The sequence below is a fragment of the Lactuca saligna genome, chromosome 9, assembly GCF_052625555.1.
Source record: "Lactuca saligna cultivar CGN05327 chromosome 9, ASM5262555v1, whole genome shotgun sequence".
Lineage (NCBI taxonomy): Eukaryota > Viridiplantae > Streptophyta > Magnoliopsida > Asterales > Asteraceae > Lactuca > Lactuca saligna.
This window is the reverse complement of record NC_136425.1, coordinates 30,223,950-30,250,624: the sequence shown is the minus strand read 5'-3', so window position 1 is coordinate 30,250,624 and position 26,675 is coordinate 30,223,950. Positions and strand designations below refer to the sequence as shown.

The window sequence follows — 26,675 nt, the reverse complement described above, 5'->3', positions numbered from 1 at the left end:
ATTCCACAAATAATCAAAATAATAGAAAGTAAAGACACAAACTTTCTTTGTGAAATTTTGTCTACCATCTGGTGTCCATTGTATTAGCAACCAATATTGAAATCACAAACCTAATTTTATATGTAACCTAAGATAAAAACAAACAATCTATAGCTCAATCAAACTGAAAATATGCTAAACATGGTAAAGAGTCCATTGACTTACCAAAGAATGGAAATACAACTGATAGTTGAATAAAAATTGTTAGTAATCTTTAATGGCTTAAATAGTATTTATTTAATGGCTTAATTTATTTCTCACATAATACACATAAGGAGCTAAAATGTCAAGAAAAACAAACATTCCAGCCACGAGGTTTACATACCAACAGAAAGATTGAGAATCACAGAGATTTAGGAGATGATTTCGTGAAATTACCTTCATCATTTATGCAGATCTTGCTAATCAATACGAAAATCTTTATAATTTAGTAGCTGACTTCTCGGAATGAAGTTGGAAACTTTATCTTTTCCAGCTTTGAGCGAGAGTGAGAATAAGGGTAGATAGGTTATTTGGCGACTAAAACTTTGAGCGGGAAATAACAAATTAAAATGGAGGCCTCAAAAAGTTAGGGGCTCTGTCAAACTTAGGCTTCTTCAACGTCGGTTTTCATCAATTCGTTAACCAAGCGACGGAGTCTGATATTGAAATAGAAGTTGCGTTGAAAATCGAAAATACTCTATTACTTTACGTTAAATTTTAACTATAATGGACGGAAGAGGAAACGACACACCGGCGATTGGGATCGACCTCGGAACAACCTACTCATGTGTCGCAGTTTGGAAGCATGGTCATATCCAGATCATTCCCAATGATCAAGGCAACAGAACCACACCTTCTTGTGTTGCTTTCGTTAATGGAGAACGTCTCATTGGCGATGGCGCCAAGAACCAAGTAGCCATGAACCCCGCTAACACCATATTTGGTAAGCCTTTATTTTTCTTAATTATTTGGTTAACCTTAGTAAGATTAAGCATGTGAAAATATCATATTCAGCAAAGGAGTCTGATATTATGAAAATTGTTCAGAATGAAATTTATGCAATGTGAATTACATTCAAATGAACTAAAGTTTTTGATCCTTGATTTAAACTAATCTTTGAAGTTAGGTTTCTCCGATATGGTTTTTATGTTTTTTTGGGTTAATATATATCTGCTTCTTTTAGTATCAGATAAAGTTTTTTAAACAAGAAGTATATCTTTCATTCTACTGTGGACTGGGATATTTAGTCAATGTTTCTTTGCATATTTTGCTGCATGCATATTACTTCAATTGTCTTTGAAACATCAATCTATACATCTACTTCTACAACTGATGCAGGTAATTATAATCTTTACTGGTAAAAGCTGTTTTTATTTTTTTCAAATTTACTTGGCTATATAAATTGGCTTAATTTTATATTGTGGATTTTTAGATGCTAAGAGGTTGATTGGAAGGAGATTCAGTGATTCCAAAGTGCAAGATGACATCAAGTTGTGGCCTTTCAAGGTCATACAAGGGCCTTCCGACACACCAAAGATTGTTGTCTCCTACAAAGGTGAAGAGAATGAATTTTCAGCGGAAGAAGTTTCATCCATGATTCTTGGGAAGATGAAAGAAACTGCTGAGTCATACCTTGGAAAAGTTGTGAAAGATGCTGTGATAACGGTTCCAGCTTACTTTAACGATTCGCAACGTCAAGCAACAAAGGATGCTGGAGCTATTGCTGGACTTAATGTCATGCGAATCATCAATGAGCCAACAGCAGCTGCAATTGCATATGGTTTGGATAATAAGTCGGACATTACTTCCAAGATTAATGTTCTTGTTTTTGATTTGGGTGGTGGCACTTTTGATGTCTCTCTATTGACAATGGAGGAAGGCGGTGGTACTCTTCAGGTGAAAGCCGTTGCAGGTGACACTCATTTGGGAGGTGAAGATTTTGATAGTCGTATGGTGGATCACTGTGCTCAGGAATTCAAGAGGAAATGGAAAAAGGACTTAACGGGCAACAAAAGAGCCTTGGGGAGGTTGAAATGTGCTTGTGAGAAAGCAAAACGGATTCTTTCATGCGATATTTTGACTTCAATTGAAATAGACGGCTTACATGAGGGGATTGATTTTTCTATGAAGTTCAGTCGTGCTAAATTTGAAGAGCTCAACATGGGTTTCTTCGTTAAATGCATTCAGACACTAGAGGCATGTTTGACCGATGCAAAAATGGATAAATCTCGTGTAAATGAGGTGATCCTTGTTGGTGGATCAACCAGAATACCAAAGGTCCAATCTATGTTGCAGGAGTTTTTTAATGGAAAACAACTATGCAAGAGGGTGAATCCTGATGAGGCAGTTGCTTATGGTGCAGCTGTTATGGCTGAAAAGTTGAGTGGGAACGGGGATGACTGTTTCAAGATCTGTTGTTATTGGATGTCACTCCTTTATCCCTTGGTGTAGAAGTAAAAGAAGAAGTATTTGATGTTTTGATCCCACGTAACACCCCAATTCCTACAAAGAAATCCAAATTTCATACTACATTTTATGACAACCAATCCGATGTTTGCATCAAAGTTTATCAAGGTGAAAGAGCCAGATCTGTAGATAACCATTTGTTGGGGATGTTCACAGTTTTTGGGATACCACCGGCTCCTAGAAAAGTACCACAAATCAAAAACTGCTTTGAAATAGATGACAATGGGATCCTCACAGTGACATCAGAGATAGTATCAACAGGTGTGACTGAGAAACTGACAATTACCAACCAAAATGGAAGACTCTCTAAGGATGAAATTGAGAAGATGGTTAAAGATGCTGACAAGTACAAACATGAGGATGAAGAATACAAGAAGAAAGCAAGTGCATTCAATGCATTAGAAGACTGCTTACACACCATGAAGAATAAGATGAAAAACACAAGGAACCGTAAAAAGTTGATGAAAATGGAACATGCGGTTGCTGACACGACCAAGTGGCTTGAGCATAACCAAGCTGCATCTGCTGATGAGCTCGTGCGCATGAAGGAATATCTTGAGTCTATATGCGTGTGAGATTTTTAGCTTTCAAATCATGGTTGTGACACTCACCTATCTTCTAAGTATTTTTTTTTTTGGTTTCATAAGATGATGTTAAACGTAGTTACATGTAGTAACATGTAACTTCTTTAAATTGGTAAATCAAGAACCACTTTTTATCAGTTTTTTTAGTTGTGAACAAAAACATGAACATGATCATTTAATGGGGTTAGTTTACATTCTTGGTTGGTTACACTTAATTTCGAAAGCTATTTTATATATGGTTTTGGTACATTATATATCTATATGAACAACATTGCATACCATATATAGATATGCTATGGGTGGTTAGTTTCCAATATTTTACACAACACAGTTTTTTCTAGACTTTGAAAGATCGTGTATCTTGTCGAGGGTGGATAACTGAACCTAAGTCTCAGACGTTTGATGGTCCTACAATTTTTCTTAAAGCTCCATTAAAACAAGGACTGGTACAACAACAGTTACAGTTTGGTTATGGGGGCCTTTAATTTAGTTAAGGACTGGTTTGGCATCAAGCTCTAAATGGTCATTATTAAGATTGAGCCTTTCTATAACGGCGAAGTTTTTATATCTTTTATAAATTGCATTTTGTTCTTTCTTGTATTTTGTTTTTCTGTGTTGATTATGTAATTGTTTTCTGATTGTATATCATAATTGTTCGTTTTTTTTTTTTTCTAGTAAATGTCGAAAAAAGATTTATAATTTTATTTCTCTTAAAAATAATTGAACTTTTTATGACTAAGGTATGGAGCGTGTTTCTATTATCAGGGGCTATTACTTATATATAGTAATTAACTACCATTTAACATGAATTAATTATTTTGATTGTTTGTCAATTTTTTTTTAACCAGCAACGTTTGGTAAAACAACAAACCTAGCAAGGCCCCAGTAGTGAGACAAAACAGAAACAGGGAAATTACATATATACAAGAAAAAAGAAAAAGGGAAACTACATCAACAAGCCCAACTACAATTACCATCCTTACACTTGTATTTATACCAACTAAACACCAACAAAATTATGTTATCTGCCGTTTTTCGTAGGGCTAGGAGGAAGAAGATGAAACAATTTATCGTTGCGCGCCTTCCAAACATACCAAAAAACACCATACAATTTGTCGTTACCCAGTTAGCCGCAAAATTTATGTACTCCTCCTTATTTGAGAAACAATTACCATCAATCCCACACCACTTAAAAATCCAATACATCGCTTTGTGAATAAAAGGACCAGAAGCAAACTTGTGATCGGTAGTCTCGACTTCCACGTTGCAAATAGTACAAGATGATGAAGCCATATTCACACCACTGGAAGGAATAGATGAGAAGGTAGGGATGGGCACCAAACACACCCTTCAAATGAATCCCATAACTTTTAAAAGAACAAATTTTAGCCAAATCATAATTGTTAGTTTATACTACTTTTGTCGATTATTGTATAGAGTAGGGTCCCCTTTGTAACTATTGCATATATAAATATATTGTGCATACTTTCTCCCAATTGAGGCTTTTCCCATATTCAACATGGTATCAAGCTAGGGTTTCCAACCCATTACTCTCACGTACGGTCTATGAGTGTCTTCTCCCAACTGCTAATTTTTTTCTCTCTTGATCACTGAGAACAATAACTCCCACAGCTCCTCACATGTCTTTCTTCTCCACTGAACTTCTGCTTTTTGATCAGCACAACCATGTCCACCAGGTCTCACAATGCCACCGGTCCTTCTCCACCAAATTCGATTGTTTCCTGTTGATTACACTGCGCATAATATGCTTATGTTGTTGTCGAGTTCCTGTCCATTGTTGCTGCAAATTGATCGTCTCTGTTCTATCTCTCGTGTGTTCTGCATGTCAATATCGACCTCTTCATCCACCAATACTCCATCAAAGCTAAGTCTCTTATGTACCCTCAAAAATGTCTACAATCAATTTAGCTTCAAGTTAAATGTTGATGGTTCAAAGTATAAGCTATGACGTCAATTTTTTTCAAACATGTGTAGAGGTACATTATCCTATGGTCATCTTTAAGGTAAATCACTCCCAATCGAAGATGACGATGAGGAATGGTATTCGGTGGATGCTAGTATTAAATTATGGTTTTATAGCACTTGTGATCCCTAGTTGTTTCAAATCATCTCTAGTGATGATTGTACTGCCAAAAGACCTTTGGGACAAGTTGGATGAATTTTTTCAGAACAATAAAATGTCCTGAGTGTTGCAACTGCAAGATCAATTTTGAAACACAAAGAAAGGTTCAAGCTCCATTACCAAGTTTTGTCAGACACTTAAAAACCTTGTCAATGATCTTAAAGATGTTGATTCTACAATCACTAAAATCGAGCTTGTGATGCAAATTTTGAGACAATTTCTACCTTCCTATCATAGCATTGTGGATGTTATCACCAATATTAAACCATTTCCCTTATTTATTGAGGCTAAAAATATGTTTTTATTGAATGAGTCTTAGGAGGTGGCCTCTGATTCTTGTATTGAATCTCTTATGTCTCAAAGTGTAGCTCTTTTCTTTTCATCCAACAACTCGGGAAAACACAAAAGCCGGTGGTCCAAGAATCAAAACAACCATCAGAACAACCTGATATGTGCTTATTTAGTTATATATTTCATACATTTGTCTTAATAATTTTTGCTACATTTATGCTCATTATAGAACAAAAGGCACTTAATTGCTTTAAAACCTGCTTTGTAGCAGCAAATACTTGCTCAAGATAAAAAGGATGCAAATGCAGAGTTGGAAGCAGGAATGAGTGAGCCAAGACAAAAAAAGGCTTGGAATTTGAAGACCAAGATGTGGCTACTCTACACCACGTCGTGGTGGTTGGAAGATTCGCAATAAATGAGTTGACTTGGAGAATACGAGATTTCATAAGAATACCACCACGTGGTGCCTATTCACCATGCTGTGTGTAACGCCCCGATTCTCAAGTATTGATTTTGATATAAGTTTTTTTTTTTTGAATTCAAGGTCTACTCGACGAGTTGGTTGCCCTACTCGTCGAGTAGTAGCGGGTTGGTCCACGTGTTTAAGTGACCTACTCGCTGAGTCCAAGATGGGACTCAACAAGTAGGAGCTGGTGGATGAAACCCTAATTTCCGGGGTTTTGCACCCTATTTAAAGGATCATTGGCCTCTTCAGCCTCCCCTTTACAGCCTCTTGTCATTCCAAAACCCTAATTCGTGTGTGTGTATGCTACATTGGCGTGTTTAAGCTTTAAAGAAGGATTTTGGTGAGAAAAGCTTAGGGAACAAGTGATTTGAAGCAAGGAACTCGTGGGAATCAACGATGTACTTCAGTGGGCACCCATTTTTGAAGCTATTAAGCTGTTATATTGGCCTCATTTCATCTTAGATCTCATTTGGGTGGATTTTTGGAAGCCTTTCTTGTGTTGGAGCTAAGATCTAAAGTTGAAACTTCAGATCTGATCTCTCCTTGGTCTCTAGGTCCATAAAGTTGTTATCTTTGTCAAGCATGAACCTTCCCTCAAGTGTAAGACTTCTTTACAAGTTTAGTTTTGTCATTTTAAGACTTTAGAGCTTTGCATGCACGTAAAGTTTGCAACTTTACGTGATAAACATGCCTTGGGAAGCTGGATCTACAATTTGGAGCCTTAGCATGGCTTAAAAAGCATCTGTATGGATGAAGGACTGTAGGACTCGGCGAATCCGATGGAGATTGTCATGGGCTCGGCGAGTCAGATGAGTGACTCGGCGAGCCGGCTAGGGTTTTCCCAACCTTTAGACACATATGAACTTGGCAAGTTGCAAGGGAAACTCGATGAGTCGGCCAAGAAGTTTATGACCGCAAACCTTAGGAACTCGACGAGTCACTTTAGTGACTCGACGAGTTGGCGAGTTATACAAGGAACTCGGCAAGTAGCTGAGGGTACTTGACGAGTTGAGGTCAACATGGACTATTAACCTTGACCGATGACTTTGATTGTGACCAACGGTTGACCAGTGGAATTATGGGGACATTGTTGGGAAATTGGAAATTTACAAGTATGGTTCTATAGTGAATATAGGTGGTGGAGTTTGTGCCGGCAATCCGAGAGCTTGAGTTAATCTTTGAGTCGACAGTGTGAGGTGAGTTATCATCACTATGCTAAGGGGTCTAAGGCACCAAGGTCGGCCCATTGGATATGATTTCCTAGCAGTTGGTAGTATGTTGAGTATGATTTAGTGTTGCATGTTAGTTGCTATGCCAGTTAGGTAGATCTGTAGGTCTATCTGTAGTATCATGTGATTATCTGTATGTGCATTAGTTGTATTATATGTCGACATATTATGTGGGATGGGTTGAGGTGATACTGCTCCATGCGGTAACCAACAAACTCAGGAGCATTCCAGATACGAGATGAGGAAGACTCGTAGTGTGGACTCGATGGCAATCCAGATGTGAGATGTAGGCCTGGAAGGCAATCCAAGCTCACACTATGGGCCTAGGGGGCAAACCAGTCTATAAAGTTGTGGACCCAATATATGGTGGTATTTATATATGTATTATGTGTAGTGTATCGGTATTTTGGGGGAACTCACTAAGCTATCGGACTTACAACTTTAGTTTAATGTTTTAGGTACACCAGGGGATCGTGGCAAGGCGAAGGCATGATCGTACATCTCCTCATGTTTTGTTTATGTTTTTTGGGAAAGACTCTTATATAGACTATTTTGAAAACAAATCTGTAATAACTGTTGGTTTTAAATGTTTTGAAAAGTTTTAAATTAGCTTGAAATTTTTTGGTGTTACAAGTTGGTATCAAAACCTTGGTTTGAGTGAATTGGAGGAACACTCGTGTGACTCTTGTCACAAATCAAGGAAAAGATTTTTAAAAATGATTTTTTTTCAAATGGTTTTCAAAATAAGTAAAGGATGATGCAGGGTGTACGATCAATCGGAGCCAGTAAGTAGACCCCACAATACCATTCGATTATTTGATATTGTGATATGTTAGAACAGCATGCTAGTATCAGGCTAGGTATCTTCAGGAATTGCATGATAGAATTGTCTGATTACATGATGCCTGCTAGCCTAGGGTTTCCTTATATGAGATTGACATCATTACTATAGTTACTTATGTATGTATCACGACTGTACATAATTAAGATCTTATAGCCCGAGAATGTTTGATTTGGCCTTATGTTCTGTTCTTGTTGATTAGGGACTTAGGGCATGATCAGATATTCGAAAGTCTATAGGGTCCAGCGTTATGTATGGCTAGCATATGCTAGTTCTGCAGGGTTGGTGGAAGTTTCACGAATGGGTGGGTTGTGTAAGGTCGGTAGGTCAGTTGTGAGACAGTTAGCCTTCTTCTAGGGGTGAGGTTGAGCGACCACCAGATGTATGTATGTTGTTAGGGAGTTGTGGTGATACTTGAGACAAATATGGGTAGGAGTGGAAGGTAGTATGGGCCCATACTACTGAAAGCACATGGCCCATACACGTAGCAAGGAAGTCACAACCCCTAGGGCTTAGACGAGAGTTGGTTCCCAGTTATTTATGTGGATTATCTGATATCTTTGGGTATGTTTCAGAATGGTGATGACGAGACACTATGTGACTGGATCCGGATCAGGATCAGGAGGCGGAGACCAGGGGAGGCCAGTAGCACATGAGCCTATGGTGTAGATAGGGACATATGAGTTAGACGCCAAGGTTCGAGAGATCCTGCATAATAAGGTTCCCAATTTGTTCTGGGCTCAGCTACCGGAGATGTTTGGGTCTATTAAGACTACCTTGATTGAGTACTTCGATGAGCGATACGCAGCCCTTGCAGAGACGGTTGCCGCTGTAGCCGCATCGGCTATAACAACGGCAAGGGGAGGAGTAAGAGCCACTCGGGGCTTCCAGTATAGGGACTTCGATAACACGAAGCCCCCTACTTTTGATGGGACACATGACCCTATCAAGGTTATGAGGTGGATTTCAGATTTGGAGGGGTGTTTCATTACTTGCTCGTGTCCTACTGACTAGAAGGTCAGGTGTGCTCTGAACCTGCTAAGGTCCGGGGCCAAGGATTGGTGGAGATTGATGACTGGGTCGTACATTGATGATCAAAGAGCTGCTATTACTTGGGAGCAGTTAAGTGATATGTTTTGCGCCCGATACATTCCATGGTTTGAGCAGGAACGGTTGTCATTGGAGTTTTTGAGCTTGAGACAGGATGGGGAGTCGGTGACGGAGATCACCCGCATGTTCACAGAGAGGGTGATGTTCTGCCCAGAGTTTGCTTTCGAGTAGGCTCAGATGACCCGTTATTTGAGCATGATCAAGACTAACATCCGTCAGTTTATGTCTACCCAACGATGTGATACTCTTTAGGAATTGCTGGAGGCCTCCAGGTGGTGTGAGTTGGAGATTGCGCTGCATTTGAGGGAGCAGCAGCAGGCCCCGACACAGTCACAACCGGCGCTTAAGCGGTGCAAGACCGTTGATTCTAGGACCGGGGGTTAGTAGAGTTGCAATTGTGGAAAGTGTGATAGGGGTCATTATGGGGTTTGTCGAGCTGGTAGTGGGTGCCACGGGTGTGGCAAGGAGGGGCATTATGCGAAGGATTATCGCCAGGTTGCCTCGGTTCCGAGTATGAGGATATGTTATCACTGTGATCAGGTTGGCCACTTGAAGGCCAACTGTCCGTTGCTTGCCACTAAGCCAACACAGGTTTTCGTGTCGGCCACATTGAGGATTGCAGATGGGAGCCCAGTTAAGGCAGCACCTCCGAAGGCTCAGGGGCGTGCCATCCAGCTTACAGCAGAGGAGGCCAGGACAGCAACGGATGTGGTTGCTGGTATGTTTCTATCTTTATCTCATTTATTATATATGTATTATGTTTATCCCTTGTGCCTGTGATTAGGTACGTTTTTAGTGAACTCCTTGCCTGCATTGGTTTCATTTGACTTCGGGGCGAGTTGGTCTTTCGTATCTCAGTCATTTAGTAGGGAGTTTAGTGTGTCAGTGGGCGAGTTAGAGTGTCTGTTGCGAGTCTCTGTCGCCAACAAACACGGGGGTGCTTCTTCCGTCTACCGAGGGTGTGAGTTGGAGATTTTCAGAGTGTCCTTTTCGAAAGATGTGATTCTGATCCCCATGGGGGAGGTGTGTGTGTGATTGTAGGGATGGATTGGCTTAGTCGGTTCGGTGCCATGATTGATTTTGAGGGCCAGCGAGTGGTAGTTCGAACCCCAAGTGGAGGAGAACTGATTGTATATGGTGAGGGCACTAGAGTGGGATCAGGGTTTTATTCAGCTGCCAGGGCTCGAAAGTATATTGAGCATGGGTGTGCGGGTTATCTAGCGTATGTGGTGGATACACGGGTCAGGGATCAGACTTCGGTTTCATAGGTTCCAGTGGTTAAGGAGTTTTCTGACGTGTTCCCGACGGAGTTGCCAGGGATACCTCCGGAGAGGCAGGTCGAGTTCCGGATCGACCTGGTGCCGGGTGTAGCTCCCATCGCCAAGGCGTTGTACCGGTTGGCGCCACCTGATGCAGGAGCTGTCTTCACAGTTGCAGGAACTGTTGGGCAAGTAGTTCATTCGACCTAGCAGTTCTCCATGGGGGAACACCGATCCTTTTCGTTATGAAGAAGAACGGTTCACACTGGATGTGCATTGATTATAGGGAGTTGAACAAGTTGACGGTGAAGAACCGTTATCCACTCCGAAGGATAAACAATCTTTTTGATCGGTTGTAGGGTGCATCTTGGTTCTCCAAGATTGATTTGAGGTCGGGGTATCATCAAGTCCGGGTCAGAGAGGAGGACGTTGAGAAAACCGCGTTTCGAACTCGTTATGGTCATTATGAGTTCGTGGTGATGCCATTTGGGCTCACCAACATGCCAACAATATTCATAGACCTGATGAATCGGTTCTGTAGACCGATGCTTGATCGCTCGGTCATCGTGTTCATAGATGATATCTTGGTGTATTCCAAGACCAGAGAGCAGCACCTCAGGGAGTTGTTGGGAGTTCTAAGACGAGAACGGCTATATGCCAAGTTCTCGAAGTGTGAGTTTTGGTTGCGAGAGGTCCGGTTCCTAGGAGATCTCCTTAACCAGGAGGGGATTTTGGATGACCCAGCCAAAATCAAGTCAGTCATGCAGTGGGAGGTGTCGAGGTCTCATTCAGAAATCAAGAGCTTTTTGGGTTTAGCAGGGTACTTGTAGTACCTGGTTTCTGGTATGTAAATCTTATTCGAACATTTCCCATTTTAGCCTTGGACTCGGCGAGTCATAGGTCCGACTCGCCGAGTAGAGACGCGATCTAGGTCACGTTTTAAGTTGGCGACTCGGCGAGTCCATATCCTAGACTCGGCGAGTCGCCGCTGTTGGATGAAACCCTAAGTTTCAGGGGTTTGCACCCTATTTAAACGACTTAACTGCCCCAAGCCAACCCCCATTCACCCTTAGAGCCCTGTATACCTCGTCCTAAGCCATTCCTTGAGAGTTTGAGACTTTTGTGGGTGTTTTTGAAGGTTTTGAAGGAGGAAAGAAGTAGATCCAGAAGAAGGAAAGCCAACCAAGCAACTATTGTGTTCTTCCAGCAGTTCCTTTGAGGTATAACCCGTTTTCCCCATGATTCTATGCTTAAAACTTCATTTGGGTCTTTCTTGGTCAAGTCCCCAAGCTCGTATGTGCCTTATATGTCGTATTAAGATGTTTGGCCTCTGGATCTAGGCAAGATTGAGCTCCAGGAGCTCAGATCTGTTAGCTTTATGGCCCCATGTTGCTTGTTAGCCCTAGATCTACCCTTTTAAGGCATTTTGAGCCCTAAAATCCATATTGGTGAATATCCACACGTAAAGTTGGAAACTTTACGTGTGATTTGTGTCCTAGAAGTCCAGATCTATGAATGGCATGGACTGAAATCGAGCAAATCGGTGTATTTGGTGGATGCATGGCGGCGACTCGGCGAGTCGTATAGGTGACTCGGTGAGTCTGGTCGCGAGTCACCGATTTGGTCCCTTCATGATGTGTCGAGTTGAGCCGTGAGTCACAGGGGGTGACTCGGTGAGTTGGGAGCTGAACTCACCCATGTTAGGACTCGGCGAGTCAATGCCCTGACTCGGCGAGTCCAAGGCAATCTTCATAGATCAAGAATAGACTCGGCGAGTTGTTCATACAACTCGGCGAGTCTTAGCATATGTGTTCTTCGGATGAAGATGAACTCGACGAGTTGTTCATACAACTCGGCGAGTAGGATGAAGGAGTTGAATGTCAGTTTAGAAGATGAACTCGTCGAGTCATAGCCCAACTCGATGAGTAGAATCAGGGACCCAGGACAATTATCTGGACAGGGACTCGGCGAGTGGAGATCTACTCGGCGAGTCGGGTCAACTAAAAGTTGACTTCGAATTAACTTAGGGCTAGACCAGGGGAAAAATGGTCTTTTTACCCAAAGGACAGTTAGCAGTGTATGATTAAGTATATTGTGGGAATTACAGCCGGGGAGTTTCCGGAGCAACAACAGCAGTAGTAGGTGATCAATTCCCACACAGACCAACAGCTATTTCGAGGTGAGTTTCGTTCCAGTAGTAACGGGTCTAAGGCACCAAGGCCGGCACGTATAGACGAGACGTTAGTATTAGAGTGTGGGCCGAGCCCGTATCTCTTAGTTGAGTTGATTATGATATATGCCAGTATGATAGAATTGTTTACACTTGTTGTCTGTGCGATACTTGTATGATATGAGTTGGCGGTTGAGTGTGGGCGAGGCCCGTATCTCTCCGAGAATGGAGTGTGGGCTAGGCCCGTATCTCCCAGATAGCGAAGTGTAGGCGGGGCCCGTATCTTCACGAGTGTGGGCGGGGCCCGTATCTCTCAGAAAGCGAAGTGTGGGCGGGGCCCGTATCTTCACGAGTGTGGGCGTGGCCCGTATCTCCTAATTGCATGTTGTTTGTTAAATGCTTGCATGGTATGGGGTATTATGGGGGAGCTCACTAAGCTTTGTGCTTACGGTTTCAGTTTTGGTTTTAGGTACCTCCTCAGCTAGGGGAAAGGAGCTGGTGTGGTAGCAGCATGTCACAAACACACACTCTTCGGTTTCCGTATTTACGAGCTTTTCTGGGATTGATACTATGATATTCTGATTAGTTGTATGTTTTGGTTTTCAGACATGGTTCAGTTTATATTATGGATGATCGAATGATGTTTTAGTTATTAATATTTTCTAAAGTAACGTTTTTAAACAAAAAAAATTTTTTGATGTGAAAATTGGGTCGTTACAAGTTTGTGGGCGGGGCCCGTATCTTCACGAGTGTGGGCGTGGCCCGTATCTCCTAATTGCATGTTGTTTGTTAAATGCTTGCATGGTACGGGGTATTATGGGGGAGCTCACTAAGCTTTGTGCTTACGGTTTCAATTTTGGTTTCAGGTACCTCCTCAGCTAGGGGAAAGGAGCCGGCGCGGTAGCAGCATGTCACACACACACACACTCTTCGGTTTCCGCATTTACGAGCTTTTCTGGGATTGATACTCTGATATTCCGATTAGTTGTATGTTTTGGTTTTCAGACATGGTTCAGTTTATATTATGGATGATCGAATGATGTTTTAGTTATTAATATTTTCTAAAGTAACGTTTTTAAACAAAAAAAAAATTTTGATGTGAAAATTGGGTCGTTACAAGTTGGTATCAGAGCCCTGGTTTGAGGGATTCGGACTCACCTTTGGGGGTGTCTGAACTCAAATCTAGGGATTTAAAGAACTTTTTAGAAAATGATTTTGAACAACAAGAAAAGAGTTTAAGATAGAACAAAAGTGTGTGTGATGTGCGCGACCGGCCGAGCTCAAGTAAGTACTCCCCAAAGTACCCATACCAGTTTATGTTATGTTTATCAGCTTTTGTAGAACAACATGCTAGAATAGGGCTAAGGATCTAGGAATGATGCCTTATGTGCCTGCCTTACATGTTCTATCTATATGTGAATTGCATGCTTGTATAGTGTAGACAGCGGTAGGGTAGCCTGTTAGGGTTTGCCTGGTAGTATAAGCTAACACGGTGTGCTAGTTCAGTTCCTCTCTATGAGAGCAGAATTGTTTGAAGTCGTTTTTCCTTGTCCGAATGCTGCTTGCTTCGTGCTAAGTGGGACTCCGAATAATGGGAATTAGCCATTAGGCGAATACGTCACACCACATGCGATCAGAGTTGAATAATCTTAGAGTACCGGATTTAATCCTATTGCGCAGCTCTTGTTTGAGTCCAACCGTTGTAGGGACGATTCGGGTACTCGAAGGATTATCTGAGTCTCGCTGCATGTGATGGTGTTCGGGTGATGGCCAATTGGCATTATAATGAGACCTGCAACAGCTGAGGACTGGTTAGAGTAGAATTAGAGATCTCCCTAGGGCAAGCCTAGGATGAGTATAGCTTTGATCAACAGTAGTGAAGGGGATTTGGTGGAGTCGAGGAATTCCTTGGAGAAGGTACGAATAGATGTGGAAGGTAGTATGGGCCCGTACTACTGAAAGCAGAGGATCCGTACCCGAACCAAGGAAGGCCAAGATGAGACCAGGGAACCTGTAACTAGTTGAGATCCCTCAGAAAGTAGCAGTAGCACTAATGATTATTATGATGTTTTGCAGAATGGTGGTACTTCGACCGAGACCGACAGATGGCGGTTCAGGAAAGGGGTCAGGTTCGGGATCAGGCTCCGAGCCGATTGACGAGAGGCTACGTGAGTTCATCACGTCGGAGATCACCAGGGGCATCCTTGAGTCGACCCCCATTCTCTTTGGGTGGATCAAGGAAGGGATCATGGAGTTGATGGAGGATCGCCTACGGGCATTCAGGAGCGATTTAGCCTCTAGCCAGTCAGGATCTCGCACACTATCCTTCAAGGACTTCAGGGGCAGTGGTGCGCTGGATTTCCATGGGGTGAAGGACCCCATTGTCGCCAGGCGATGGATTGCAGATATCGAGTCTGCCCAGTTGACTAGCTTCTGCCCCGAGGGGTCGAAGGTGAGGTACGCAGCAGAGTGTTTACGAGACCGAGCCCGGGATTGGTGGGAGTCAGTGGGTGACTCGTTGGGAGCCTCAGCTATCGAGGCAATGACCTGGTCGGACTTTGTGACCAGGTTCAGGGCAGAGTTTGCACCGGAGGTCGAGCTTCAGCAGCTGGCCAGGGAGTTTCTAGACATGAGGCAGACGACGGAGACTGTGGCGGAGACCACCGCCAAGTTCTGGGAGAGGGCTTTATTGGTGCCCCAGTATTCTGGTGACGAGGACATGAGGAGGACTCGTTACCATGATATGCTACGAGCTGACATCCGGGAGCATGTTAGCTTTTCGGCTTGCCCTACCCTGGACTCTATGATTGCCAGGGCTAGGGAGAGGGAGATAGATTTGGAGCACATCCGGAAACGGAAACTAGAGGACGGTCAGGCGGGAGGGGCTTCGGGGAAGAAGCCCAAGGGATCAGACGGTAGGCCGAAAGGTCAGTCAGGATCGAGCCGCTGCGGGAAATGCGGCATGACGCACGTGGGGGTATGTAGGATGGGATCAGGAGGCTGCTACAAGTGCGGCAAGACAGGGCACTTTAGCAGGGATTGTACTGCTCCAGTTTTAGCTATTCAGACATCCGAGTTGCTGTGTTTTCACTGCAACCAGAGGGGCCACAAGAAGGCCAATTGCCCCCAGTTGACAGTTGCAGCGCCGGTGAAGGCACCAGCTCCAGCGACCCTGCGGATCACGGATGGTCGGCAGGGCAAGGCAGAGGATCCAGTGGTGAGGAGTCGGGCATTTCAGTTGACTGCCGAGGAGGCACGCGCTGCACCCGATGTGGTGACGGGTATGATTCTTCCCCTTTATTTTTTTTATGATGATGTTATGTTATTGATATGTGCTCTATATGTATATGTATGCCTTAGGATCGTTCCATGTGAACGGCTTCCCAGTTCAAGTGTTATTTGATTCAGGAGCATCCCGATCATTCGTTTCCCTTGCACTTAGCAAGAAGTTTCTTGAGCCATCGGGCGAGTTAGATTGCCCTTTGGAAGTGGAGATCGCTGACGATCGATCGGTACGAGCATCGATGATATTCTGAGATTGTGTGCTGCGTTTGTTCGAGGAGCGCTATTTGGTAGATTTGGTTCCCATTCCGTTGCGTGGGAATAAGGTGATTATAGGCATGGATTGGCTGACCCCCAATGGGGCGGTGATAGATTGCGCGCAGCAGCTAATACAGGTCAGGACCCCAAGCGGGGGAGAGCTAGTGATTCATGGAGAGAGGCCTCAGCGTGAACCCACTGTATGTTCAGCTGCGAGGGCTAGGCGCTACCTCCAGCAGGGATGCGCAGGATATGTCGCATATGTGATGGATACCCGGGAGGCGGGTAAGGCGACAGTGAGCGAGGTTCCAGTGGTTCGAGACTTTGCAGATGTTTTCCCGGAGGAGCTTCCTGGGATACCTCCGGAGCGACAGGTGGAGTTTAGGATTGACCTTGTCCCTGGCGCGGCTCCGATATCCAAGGCGCCGTATCGGTTGGCCCCTCCCGAGATGCAGGAGTTGTCTACGCAGCTACAGGAGCTGCTAGACAAGGGATTTATTCGTCCGAGCAGTTCACCCTGGGGAGCCCCGATTCTGTTTGTAAGGAAGAAGGACGGGTCGCATCGGATGTGTATAGATTATCGGGAGCTGAACAAGGTAACGGTTAAGAACCGTTACCCGCTTCCAAGGATTGATGACCTATTTGACCAGCTTCAGGGGGCATCTTGGTTCTACAAGATTGATTTGCGTTCGGGTTATCATCAGATGAGGGTCAGGGAGGAGGATATGCAGAAGACCGCGTTTCGGACGCGCTATGGTCATTACGAGTTCGTGGTGATGCCGTTTGGGCTCACCAATGCTCCTGCCGCGTTCATGGACCTCATGAACCGCGTATGCAGACCAATGCTGGATCGGTCTGTGATAGTCTTTATCGATGATATCTTGGTCTATTCCAAGACTCGGGAGGAACACGAGGAGCATCTGAGGGAGGTATTGGAGACCCTGAGGAGGGAGAGCTTGTATGCCAAGTTCTCCAAGTGTGAGTTTTGGTTGCGCGAGGTGCAATTTCTTGGACACCTCGTCAACCAGAACGGGATTCTAGTTGATCCGGCCAAGGTCGAGGCCGTGATGAGATGGGAGGTCCCGAAGTCTCCATCTGAGATTCGGAGCTTCCTGGGATTGGCGGGTTACTATCGGAGATTTATCTAGGATTTTTCAAAGATAGCCGTACCCCTGACACGGCTGACGAAGAAAGCCGTGGTCTTTCGGTGGGGACCCAAGCAGCAAGCTGCATTTGAGACGCTGAGACGGAGACTGTGTGAGGCGCCGATCTTAGCCCTGCCAGAGGGTGTAGAGGATTTTGTGGTCTATTGTGATGCGTCCGTTTCAGGGTTGGGCGCAGTACTGATGCAGAGGGGGCATGTCATTGCCTACGCTTCAAGGCAGCTAAAGCCCCACGAGGCGAACTACCCGACGCACGATTTGGAGTTGGGGGCCGTGGTCTTCGCCCTCAAGATTTGGCGACATTACCTCTACGGGGTTCGTTGTACCATCTACACGGACCACAAGAGTCTGAGGTATCTTATGGACCAGCCGAATCTGAACATGAGGCAGCGTCGGTGGTTGGATGTGGTGAAGGATTATTATTGCGAGATCCTTTACCACCCGGGGAAGGCCAACGTGGTGGCCGATGCGCTTAGCCGCAAGGCGGCACCGATCAGGGACGTATGCCTGAGGATGACCGTAGTGACTCCCCTATTGGAGCAAATTCGGGAGGCTCAACAGAAGGCTATCAAGGAGGAGCATCGGAAGAGCGAGCGCATGGTGGGTCAGGTATCCTCTTTTGATTATGATAGTCAGGGTCTATTGACACTACACCATAGGGTGTGGGTGCCGTATCACGGGGGCGTCCGCCAGATTTTTATGGATGAGGCGCATAAGTCCCGATTCTCTATCCATCCCGGGGCGACGAAGATGTATAGGGATCTTCGTCTGAACTATTGGTGGCCCTGCATGAAGCGGTATGTGGCATGGTACGTAGAGTGGTGCTTGACTTGCAGGAAGGTCAAGGCCGAACATCAGAGACCGCATGGTAAGATGCAGCCATTGGACATTCCACTGTGGAAATGGGAAGATATCACCATGGACTTTATTACAAAGCTTCCCAGAACCGCGCGTGGAGTGGATTCGATTTGGGTCATCGTGGACCGACTGACCAAGAGTGCTCACTTTATTCCGATTCAGGAGAGCATATCGGCCGAGAAGTTGGTCGATATCTATATCAGGGAAATCGTGGCGCGGCACGGGGTGCCGGTATCGGTGATCTCGGATAGGGATGTACGTTTCACTTCCAGATTTTGGAAGAAGTTTCATGACGAGTTGGGCACTCGATTGCATTTTAGCACCGCCTTTCACCCGCAGACAGATGGTCAAAGTGAGCGGACCATCTAGACTTTGGAGGACATGTTGCGGGCGTGTGTGTTGGATTTCGGTGGTAGCTGGGATACCTATCTTCCCTTGGCTGAGTTCTCCTACAACAACAGCTATCACGCGAGTATTGACCGACCACCGTTCGAGATGTTGCACGGGCGGAGGTGCAGAACCCCGATATGTTGGGGTGAAGTTGGCCAAAGAGTCAAGGGAAGCACCGAGGTGGTGCTAGAGACGATAGAGAGGATCCAACAGGTTCGGAACAGACTTCAGACTGCTCAGAGTCGACAGAAAAGTTACGCCGATAAGCGTCGATCCGACTTGGAGTTCCAAGTCGGGGATATGGTTCTCCTGAAAGTGTCGCCTTGGAAAGGCGTCACTCGATTCAGGAAGCGGGGCAAGTTGGGCCCGCGATTCATCGGACCGTTCAGGGTCGTAGCCCGGGTGGGCAGGGTGGCGTACAGGTTGGATCTGCCAGCCAAGCTCAGCCAGATCCATAGCACTTTCCATGTTTCTCAGTTGCGGAAGTGCTTAGTGGACGATTCAGCAGTAGTGCCTTTGGAGGATATTCAGGTTGATGACAGCTTGAATTACATTGAGCGCCCAGTCGCAATCCTCGACAGGAAGTCGAGGGATTTGAGGAACAAGAGAGTGGAATTAGTGAAGGTGCAGTGGCAGCACCGCAAGGGTTCGGAATGGACTTGGGAGCCTATGGACGAGATGATGGAGCATTACCCCGAGCTGTTTCAGGAACGAGCAGTAGACTTCGAGGACGAAGTCTAAAATACATGGGGGAGATTTGTAGCACCTGGTTTCTAGTATGTAAATCTTATTCGAACATTTCCCATTTTAGCCTTGGACTCGGCGAGTCATAGGTCCGACTCACCGAGTAGAGACGCGATCCAGGTCACGTTTTAAGTTGGCGACTCGGCGAGTCCATATCCTAGACTCGGCGAGTCGCCGCTGTTGGATGAAACCCTAAGTTTCAGGGGTTATCACCCTATTTAAACGACTTAACTGCCCCAAGCCAACCCCCATTCACCCTTAGAGCCCTGTATACCTCGTCCTAAGCCATTCCTTGAGAGTTTGAGACTTTTGTGGGTGTTTTTGAAGGTTTTGAAGGAGGAAAGAAGTAGATCCAGAAGAAGGAAAGCCAACCAAGCAACTATTGTGTTCTTCCAGCAGTTCCTTTGAGGTATAACCCGTTTTCCCCATGATTCTATGCTTAAAACTTCATTTGGGTCTTTCTTGGTCAAGTCCCCAAGCTCGTATGTGCCTTATATGTCGTATTAAGATGTTTGGCCTCTGGATCTAGGCAAGATTGAGCTCCAGGAGCTCAGATCTGTTAGCTTTATGGCCCCATGTTGCTTGTTAGCCCTAGATCTACCATTTTAAGGCATTTTGAGCCCTAAAATCCATATTGGTGAATATCCACACGTAAAGTTGGAAACTTTACGTGTGATTTGTGTCCTAGAAGTCCAGATCTATGAATGGCATGGACTGAAATCGAGCAAATCGGTGTATTTGGTGGATGCATGGCGGCGACTCGGCGAGTCGTATAGGTGACTCGGCGAGTCTAGTCGCGAGTCACCGATTTGGTCCCTTCATGATGTGTCGAGTTGAGCCGTGAGTCACAGGGGGTGACTCGGTGAGTTGGGAGCTGAACTCACCCATGTTAGGACTCGGCGAGTCAATGCCCTGACTCGGCGAGTCCAAGGCAATCTTCATAGATCAAGAACAGACTCGGCGAGTTGTTCATACAACTCGGCGAGTCTTAGCATATGTGTTCTTCGGATGAAGATGAACTCGACGAGTTGTTCATACAACTCGGCGAGTAGGATGAAAGAGTTGAATGTCAGTTTAGAAGATGAACTCGTCGAGTCATAGCCCAACTCGACGAGTAGAATCAGGGACCCAGGACAATTGTCTAGACAGGGACTCGGCGAGTGGAGATCCACTCGGCGAGTCGGGTCAACTAAAAGTTGACTTCGAATTGACTTAGGGCTAGACCAGGGGAAAAATGGTCTTTTTACCCAAAGGACAGTTAGCAGTGTATGATTAAGTACATTGTGGGAATTACAGCCGGGGAGTTTCCGGAGCAGCAGCAGCAGTAGTAGGTGATCAATTCCCACACAGACCAGCAGCTATTTCGAGGTGAGTTTCCTTCCAGTAGTAACGGGTCTAAGGCACCAAGGCCGGCCCGTATAGACAAGACGTTAGTATTAAAGTGTGGGCCGAGCCCGTATCTCTTAGTTGAGTTGATTATGATATATGCCAGTATGATAGAATTGTTTACACTTGTTGTCTGTGCGATACTTGTATGATATGAGTTGGCGGTTGAGTGTGGGCGAGGCCCGTATCTCTCCGAGAATGGAGTGTGGGCTAGGCCCGTATCTCCCAGATAGCGAAGTGTGGGCGGGGCCCGTATCTTCACGAGTGTGGGCGGGGCCCGTATCTCTCAGAAAGCGAAGTGTGGGCGGGGCCCGTATCTTCACGAGTGTGGGCGTGGCCCGTATCTCCTAATTGCATGTTGTTTGTTAAATGCTTGCATGGTATGGGGTATTATGGGGGAGCTCACTAAGCTTTGTGCTTACGGTTTCAGTTTTGGTTTCAGGTACCTCCTCAGCTAGGGGAAAGGAGCCGGCGCGGTAGCAGCATGTCACACACACACACTCTTCGGTTTCCGCATTTACGAGCTTTTCTGGGATTGATACTCTGATATTCTGATTAGTTGTATGTTTTGGTTTTCGGACATGGTTCAGTTTATATTATGGATGATCGAATGATGTTTTAGTTATTAATATTTTCTAAAGTAACGTTTTTAAACAAAAAAAAAATTTTGATGTGAAAATTGGGTCGTTACAGTACTACTGGAGATTCATTCGGGATTTCTCTAAGATTGCAGTACTCCTCACTCGTCTGATGAGGAAGGGGTGGATTTCCGGTGGGGTCCTGAGCAACAGAGCGCGTTTGAGACTCTCCGTTAGCGTTTGTGCAAGGTTCTAGTCTTGACACTCCCGGAGGGAGTGGAGGATTTTGTGGTGTTCTGTGATGCATTTGTCACATGTTTGGGGGCAGTCCTCATGCAGAGAGGATGGGTGATAGCCTATGCATCGCGACAACCGAAGCCGCATGAGACGAGATATCCTACTCATGATTTACAGTTGGGAGCGGTAGTGTTCGCTCTCAAGATATGGAGATATTGCCTATATGGGGTTCGTTGTACCATATACACGGATCACAAGAGTTTGAGACACATCATGGATCAACCGAACCTGAACATGAGGCGACACAGGTGGCTAGATGTAGTCAAGAACTACGATTGCGAGATCCTTTATCACCCCGGTAAAGCGAATGTGGTGGCGGATGCTTTGAGCCGCAAGTCAGCTGGGTCTTCCACCCCAGCGGTATGTATGAGGATAGCGGTGGATTCTCCGCTAGTGAACTTGATCAGGGATGCTCAGGTTGAGGGCATGCGACCGGAGAACTGGAAGTTGGAGACAATCAAGGGTGAGAACACCCGGTTTGTGCAGGATAACTGGGAATTATTGACCCGATGCGGTCGGGTATGGGTTCCGATGTCTGGTGGGGTCAGACAGACAGTCATGGAGGAGACTCATAATCTCATTTCTCTATTCACCCGGGGTGAACAGATTATTAAAATCACAATTAGAATTATTTATATAAAAATTATATTATTAAAAACACATTAAAATGGAAAAATTACATTATTAAAAACACATGAAAAATGAAAACATCCTTAAAATTACTTATTTAAATATTTTGTTTTCTCTGTATAACAATTAAGTAAGTAATTTTAACGATATTTTTCATTTTCATGTGTTTTTAATAATCTAACTAGGTGTGAGACCATTATGTTATACGAGTTTGATTGCCTCTGAGTACTGATATTGTAATTTATTGGTTATTTTCAATTAAAGCAATTGTTAATTGAGGTGTAAGTATGATGTGTTAATTAAGAAAAATATTAAAAAAAAAAATAGAAAATGACAAATGGTGAAATAGGAAAAAACAATTATTCAAAAATACCAAAAAATGACATGTGTCCAAGTTAATAAGAAAGTAACATGTGTCAAAATTATTTTCATTTATTAGGAATGATGTGTTTTTAATAATCTAACTAGATGTAAGACCCGTATGTTATATGAGTTTGATAAATCAAAAAATCAAATATGAAAGTTTAAACAAAATTTTATTTAAATTTGAAATTGTAGATTTAAAATTTAAAATTTAAAAGGAAACATATTAAATATCATATGAGTACTAATATTGTAATTTATTGGTTATTTTTAAGTAAAGCAATTGTTAATTGAGGTGTAAGTATAATGTGTTAATTAAGAAAAAAAAAATAGAAATGACAAATGGTGAAATGGAAAAAACAATTATTCAAAAATACAAAAAAATGACATGTGACCAAGTTAATAAGAGAATAGCATGTATTAAAATTATTTTCATTTATTAAGAAGTTCATCCAAACTTAAAATGTCGAAAGCTAAAACACCTTCTCAATTTTTAATATTTTTCCCAAAATCATTTTTAATATTTATAGAAAATTCAAAATATCCATATTATCTGGTTCTTTTAAATATCTAGATTAATCTTCTAAATTTAAAACGTATGTTTATCTTTTTCGAAAATGCTATGATCTACTGTATTTAACCAAATTCGTTTATTCGTTAGAAAATTCTATAATCTATCGCATTGTATTATCAGAGCTATAACTTGATTTTGAATTTTGACCGCAATGGACGGCAAAAGAAACAATGCACCGGCGATCGGCATCGACCTCGGAACAACGTACTCATGTGTCGCCGTTTGGAAACATGGTCGCATCGAAATCATTCCCAATGATCAGGGAAATAGAACCACACCGTCTTGTGTTGCTTTCAGTGATGCAGAACGTTTAATCGGTGATAGCGCCAAGAACCAAGTGGCCATGAACCCTGCTAACACTATATTTGGTAAGCTGGCCTTGTGCTAGTTATTAATAAATGTTGTTAATGTTATTATGATTTAGTATTAAGTATAAGAAAAGAAATTGTTAATGTTATTATGATTAAGTATTAAGTAAAAGAAAAGAACTTAATAAACACTATATTTGGTAAGCTAGCCTTGTGCTAGTTATTAATAAATGTTGTTAATGTTATTATGATTAAGTATTAAGTATAAGAAAAGAACTGTAAACAGTTCGTTATATATTTGAATGGTCGTCGTATCCTAAGAAAACTGTTTCTGAATGAATTTTCGGTAAATTGAGTCATAATCAAATCCACTGAAGCATTTGATCCTTGTTATAAACTACTCGTTGAAACAAGTTTGACCCAGATGTTCTATTTTAGGATTTTAGGGTTTTAGGTATTCATGGGTTTGAGGGAAAACTAACTAAACAACAAATTACATACATCATGCATGACTGGTTTTATTTGGGAACAGTGGAATACATTGGACCAAAAATCAACAAGTCTCGAATGCATTTACTATAAGCACGAGCTTTGGTTATCTTTCTGTTGGAAACTGGGATATATATCTGTTTATGTCTACTTGATGTTTCTTTCCAAATTCTTCTGCATTTTACTTTGTCAATTTATGATTGAAAGTTTTTGGCTATCTAATTAACCGAGTATGTGCAGACGCTAAGAGGTTGATTGGAAGGAGATTCGGTGATTCCAAAGTGCAGGATGACATGAAATTGTGGCCTTTTAGGGTCATACAAGGGCCTGTCGACACACCAAAGATTGTTGTCTCCTACAAAGGTGAAGAGAATGAATTTTTGGCTGAAGAAATTTCATCGATGATTCTTGGGAAGATGAAAGAAACTGCTGAGTCATACCTTGGAAAAGTTGTAAAAGATTCTGTGATAACTGTCCCAGCTTACTTTAACGATTCGCAACGTCAAGCAACAAAGGATGCTGGAGCTATTGCTGAACTTAATGTCATTCGTATTATCAATGAGCCTACAGCAGCTGCAATTGCTTATGGTCTTGACAATAAGTCAGATATCACTTGCAAGATTAATGTGCTTGTGTTTGATTTGGGTGGTGGCACTTTTGATGTCTCTCTATTAACAATGGCGGAAGGTGGTGGTACCCTTGAGGTGAAAGCCGTTGCAGGTGACACTCATTTGGGAGGTGAAGATTTTGATAGTCGTATGGTGCATCACTGTGCTCAGGAATTCAACAGGAGATGGAATAAGGACTTAACTGGTAACAAAAGAGCATTGGGGAGGTTGAGATGTGCTTGTGAGAAAGCAAAAAGGATTCTTTCTTGCAATAATCTCACTTCTATCGATTTAGACTGCTTACACGAGGGGATTGATTTTTCTATGAAATTCAGTAGAGCTAAATTTGAAGTGCTTAACATGGGTTTCTTCGTTAAATGCATCGAGACTGTAGAGGCATGTTTAAGGGATGCAAAGATGGAGAAACCGTATGTGAATGAGGTGATTCTTGTTGGTGGCTCAACTAGAATACCAAAGGTCCAGTGTATGTTGCAGGAATTTTTTGAAAGGAAGGAGCTATGCAAGAGTGTAAACCCTGATGAGGCTGTTGCATATGGTGCAGCTGTTATGGCTGCAAAGTTAAGTGGCAACAATCATAAGAGTTGTCGGGATTTGTTGTTATTGGATGTCACTCCTTTGTCCCTTGGTGTAGGAATATTAGGAGACATATTTGATGTTGTTATCCCAAGGAACACTCCAATACCTACCAAGAAATCTAAAGTATATAATACATCCCGCGACAACCAACCTTGTGTAGATGTTCAGGTGTATCAAGGTGAACGAACAAGATCTACAGATAATCATTTGTTAGGGACCTTCAGAATTTCTGGAATACCACCGGCTCCAAAAGGAATTGCAAAACTCGAGTATTGTTTTGAAATAGATGCAAATTGTATCCTGACAGTGACAGCAAAGATATTATCAACGGGTAAGACGGAGAAACTTACAATTACCAATGCAAATGGAAGGCTCTGTATGGAAGAGATTGAAAAGATGATGGAAGATGCTGTCAAGTACAAACAGGAGGATCAAGAATACAGGAAGAGAGCAGATGCATTCAATGCGCTAGAGGAATGCATATACAACATGAAGAATAAGATCAAAAATATGGAGAATTGTAAGAGGTTGAAGAAAATGGAGCGTGGAATTGCTGATACGACCAAGTGGCTCGAGCAAAACCAAGCTGCATCTGTTGATGAGCTTCATCGCATGAAGAAACACCTGGAGTCTATATGCATGCCAAAGTTTTGGTTCGTAAATAATGTATGTTAAACTCAAGGCGTTCTTTTGTTTTCTTTAAATGATGTTAAATATTAAATCGTGACCTCTTAAAACCGAACCTATAAGTTGAAACAAGAACCGATTTGTATCAGTTTGATCAGTTACGAACATGATCGATTGATGGGTTTAATTTATGTTGTTCTTGATTACTTTTCATTTGGAATTAATGCTATTTTGGTTTCTCATGCAAGGTGTCTCATTTTGTTACCTTTTAATAATCTTTCTATTGTTCATTAAAAGGCTATCTTTTTCTTTTAATAAGTTTTATTTTGTTCATTGTTTTATGTCATATACTTATGATTTTATATCATATAATCATTATCTTTTGGGGTAACCATGGAAAAAACATATGTATGTTTGTTTCAACAGTAATTTTTGATATTGACATTGTATAACTAAAATGCAGAGTGTCTTTCAATGTGATTTTCTTGTCTGGAGCTATAGTAATAACTAGCGTATATATCTTGTATATCTTTTATTTTAGGATAGATATTATCTTTCCTGATTTCTAGGTCTGTTTAATAGGTTGAGGGTTATATATATATATATATATATATATATATATATATATATATATATATATATATATATATATATATATATATATATATATATATATATATATATATATATATATATATATACTAAGTTAAAACCCGTGGAACCCACGGGTGCTGTTTTTGAATTGAATTTAAAAATTAATTATTTAATAAAATATTATATCAATAATTCTGATAACTTATAAATTGTAATATTGAATATTTAAATAATTTTTTTATTGGTAATTATTTAATTAGTAACTAAATGGGAAGTATTTAATTAGGAATGAAGATTTTTGAAAACTATTTTTTTTATTCATCATTCTAATTGGACATATGCAGATGAT

At 42.7% G+C, this 26,675-nt stretch overlaps 1 protein-coding gene and 1 pseudogene across 1 annotated transcript; both read left to right on the top strand.

Moving 5' to 3' along the window:
• The first annotated feature begins 747 nt into the window (after nucleotides 1–747).
• On the top strand, nucleotides 748–3,062 carry LOC145016155 (heat shock cognate 70 kDa protein-like; annotated as a pseudogene).
• Nucleotides 3,063–23,254: 20,192 nt separating this feature from the next.
• LOC145016154 (heat shock 70 kDa protein 1-like) lies at nucleotides 23,255–25,780 on the top strand. The gene is made up of 2 exons (XM_078974557.1): nucleotides 23,255–23,471; nucleotides 24,141–25,780. The coding sequence occupies exons 1-2, from the start codon at nucleotides 23,255–23,257 to the stop codon at nucleotides 25,778–25,780; spliced, it is 1,857 nt and encodes a 618-aa protein (XP_078830683.1).
• The last annotated feature ends 895 nt before the right edge of the window (nucleotides 25,781–26,675 follow it).